We start from the raw sequence: 3,056 nt of genomic DNA, 5'->3' as shown, positions 1-3,056 counted from the left end.
AACTAGTCAAAACTATTATGACAACAAATGCTCATTTTTATTATTTGGAAACCTCAGTGTGGCTGACATGATAACATGATTGGAAATCACTTTCTTGGAAGCAGCACAGGTTATTAGATATGGATAAGCTGTTTGGTGGGGCTGATTTAATTTTCTGGTGTGGTTATGTTTACACACATTACAGACGTGACGTCATCTATTGTACTCACCGCTCGTTCATCGCAAAGCTCGCGGCTTATTTCAACTTCTGCAGCTCTGTGAACTTTTGTTTTAATCGAGATTGTATTATTATTTTCCTTTCGAGTATTTTTTATTTTTTTGGTCTGTATACACACTTCTGCGTTCACATTCAAACAGTCGCGCGACGACAAACAGTGTTGCCAAGTCCGCGGTTTTCCCGTGGAATTGGGCTACTTTATCACTCTTGCCGCTGGTTGTTTTTCACATAGACATGTGGTTTTTCTTGTCCGCGGGCTGAAGCGACCCCAATGACGTGATATTTAGCCCCTAAAATGCGAATTTTACCAGGGGAACCCCACCAAAAAACGTGTATTTTATCCCCCGGGATGCATTTTTTTTATCGGGGGAACCCCTCGAAACGCGATTGGGCTAGTTTTGAGTAGCAATTGGGCGGGTGTTTTTGTGAAAACCTGGCAACCCCGACGACAGACGTCATCGCTACGACACACATTCTACAAGGCCTCGACAACAATGCTATCGAATTTTCCAGAATTCCTGCTCCGAATTGCATTCAAAACTTTCCAGAAATGTAAAGGCATTTTTCCAGAATCAAAATCCAGTGTGAAGAATCAAGTCGACAGGTGGCATTTAACTCAACAATCTCCCAGAACAATATATAAACCACATAGCAACACGCCAACATTATTTTGATTACATAAATGCAGCCTTGGAGTCTTATCATCTCCAAACTTTTTAGTGATACTCTGTACATTATACATTTAATAAATTGTATATTAATATTTTTCAATTTAATAAAATTAAATAAAATATGTAAGTCTAAATGTTAAAAAAAAAACGCTTATAGCCTATATTTCTAACTATAGCCTACACTGATCAATCAATCTGATAGGCTACAATTAGTTTTTTTTATAATGTACTCATTATCACTTTGAATCTCTGAATGAGAGCCACTTCACTGACCACAGTGACTATATCGACCACAAAACTGCAAAACTGGTCACCAGTCTGTGTGAATGTCACACCTCAAGTGCAATCTGCTAATGGAGTTTATTAAGCATCATTAAACACAATTAAGGTCAATTATGCTGCTTAGCTCTTTGAAATACAACCCCATACAGACAGCTGGCAGCAGTTTTGAATTATTAGGCTGAGGATTGGGACCATATCTGATCTATAATTTGCTGTAGGATGCTTCCACTGATAGTGGGAATCATCAAATGATTAAGCTCAACTGTTTTACCTTACTAGTTTAACCTAAATCTAAAAGATATAAAATGCTACTGAAACACGGTTATTTGATATACAGTTAATATACATTATAAGATTGAGGGTCAAGTTTTTTTTTTTTTTATGTTGTTCACCAATGCTGCATTTATTTTAATAAAAATACAGAAAAAACAGTAATGCTGTGAAATATTATTACAAGTTAAAATAACTGTTTTTTATTTGAATATATTTTAAAATGTAATTTATTTCTGATACAAAGCTTAATTTTCAACAGCCATTACTCCAGTCTTCAGTGTCTCATGATCCTTCAGAAATCATCTTAATAAGCTGATTTGCTGCTCAAGAAAAATTTCTTCTAATTATAAAAGTTGAAAACAGTTGTGTTGCCTAATATTTTTGTGGAAACCATGATGCATTTTTTCAAGATTCTTTGTTGAATAGAAGGTTCAGAACAGCCTTTGTTTTTATATCTTTTGTAACATTAAAAATATCTTTACTGTCATTTTTGAATTATTTAATACATCCTTGCTGAATGAAACTATTAATTTCTTCTTTTTTTTTTTCACTTTTTTTGTGAATGATCAGAGGTGAGTTTCTTAGATAAATTAAAACTGTTTTAAACAGAACCCATACATTGTTTGGTCAGTTGCACAAGATGAGTCTTCTGGGAGAGTAGCTGCACTAGTTTGTTGTTTTGAAGAGGAGTCAAAATTCACACCTCTGCTCCTGCGGCCTCTCCGAGTCTTTCCCAGACAGATCCAGGCCGGGTCCTGGGGTCTGAGAGACAGAGAGGGCTACCGTAGGCCTGCAGAGGTGTCACCTCGCACCTCTGAGTCCAACATATAAACCTCCAGCCCTCAGTCCAGCCTTCATTCACCCTCAGAGTCGCAATATGGAAAGCTCAAGCCACAGCCAGCCGAACCAGTGGAGCTGTTCAAGCTCAGAGTCAGAGTTTTACAGCGTTTCCTCTCCAGACACCGTCTCGCCGGATCCATCCATGGACCGGGGCTTCTCCCCGTCCCACCGGGCCCAGCCTGCATGCTCAAAATCAGTCAAACCTGCAGGTGTCGTCAAGAAGAAACGCAGATTGAGGCTGAAGAACCCGAGCGAGCAACGGCAGAATGCCAGTGAGAAGGAGAAGCTGAGGATGAGGGATCTGACCAAAGCTCTCCACCATCTCAGGACCTACCTGCCTCCGTCCGTAGCTCCCGTAGGCCAAACCCTGACCAAGATCGAGACGCTCCGGCTCACCATACGCTACATCTCGTTTCTGTCTGCTCAGCTGGGTCTCAGTGAAGAAGAGCTGAACCACAGGAACTCCAGCGGCTGCTCCTATTCTCCAGAGATCGTTGGTTATTTTCAGTATAGGTCTATGGCTGGAGATTGGGTTGAGCAAGGACAGGGTTACGGTCACTATGATGGACAGTATGAGGGTTGCTCTGGTCATGCAGGGCACTGTGATGAGATCAACATGGATCAGTATGGTGGTTCCTCACAGCAGCATTCAACAGAGCAAAACTTCTCTGCAAATGTAGATGGCTTCCTCCAGTCACAACAGTGTGCTCAAACATCACAGACATACCAGGTATGTAAATACTGCTTACGTTTTTTTTTTATGGATGATAAAA

The 3,056-nt window shown here is 40.2% G+C and overlaps 1 protein-coding gene across 1 annotated transcript in view; it reads left to right on the top strand.

The window, feature by feature from the left end:
- Window positions 1-757: 757 nt before the first annotated feature.
- The window catches only part of LOC107706930 (mesoderm posterior protein 2-like), a 3,069-nt gene continuing 770 nt past the window's right edge, over window positions 758-3,056 (top strand). The window contains exons 1-2 of the mRNA XM_016510785.1: window positions 758-821; window positions 2,312-3,013. Of these exons, the coding sequence (XP_016366271.1) occupies window positions 2,321-3,013 (693 nt within the window). The 5' untranslated portion in view covers window positions 758-821; window positions 2,312-2,320. The remainder of the gene's footprint in view (window positions 822-2,311; window positions 3,014-3,056) is intronic.

The sequence above is a fragment of the Sinocyclocheilus rhinocerous genome, unplaced genomic scaffold (assembly GCF_001515625.1).
Source record: "Sinocyclocheilus rhinocerous isolate Xijiao unplaced genomic scaffold, SAMN03320098_v1.1 scaffold265, whole genome shotgun sequence".
Taxonomy (NCBI): domain Eukaryota; kingdom Metazoa; phylum Chordata; class Actinopteri; order Cypriniformes; family Cyprinidae; genus Sinocyclocheilus; species Sinocyclocheilus rhinocerous.
Note: the sequence above shows the minus strand (reverse complement) of the source record. Positions and strands in the feature narration are given on the sequence as shown.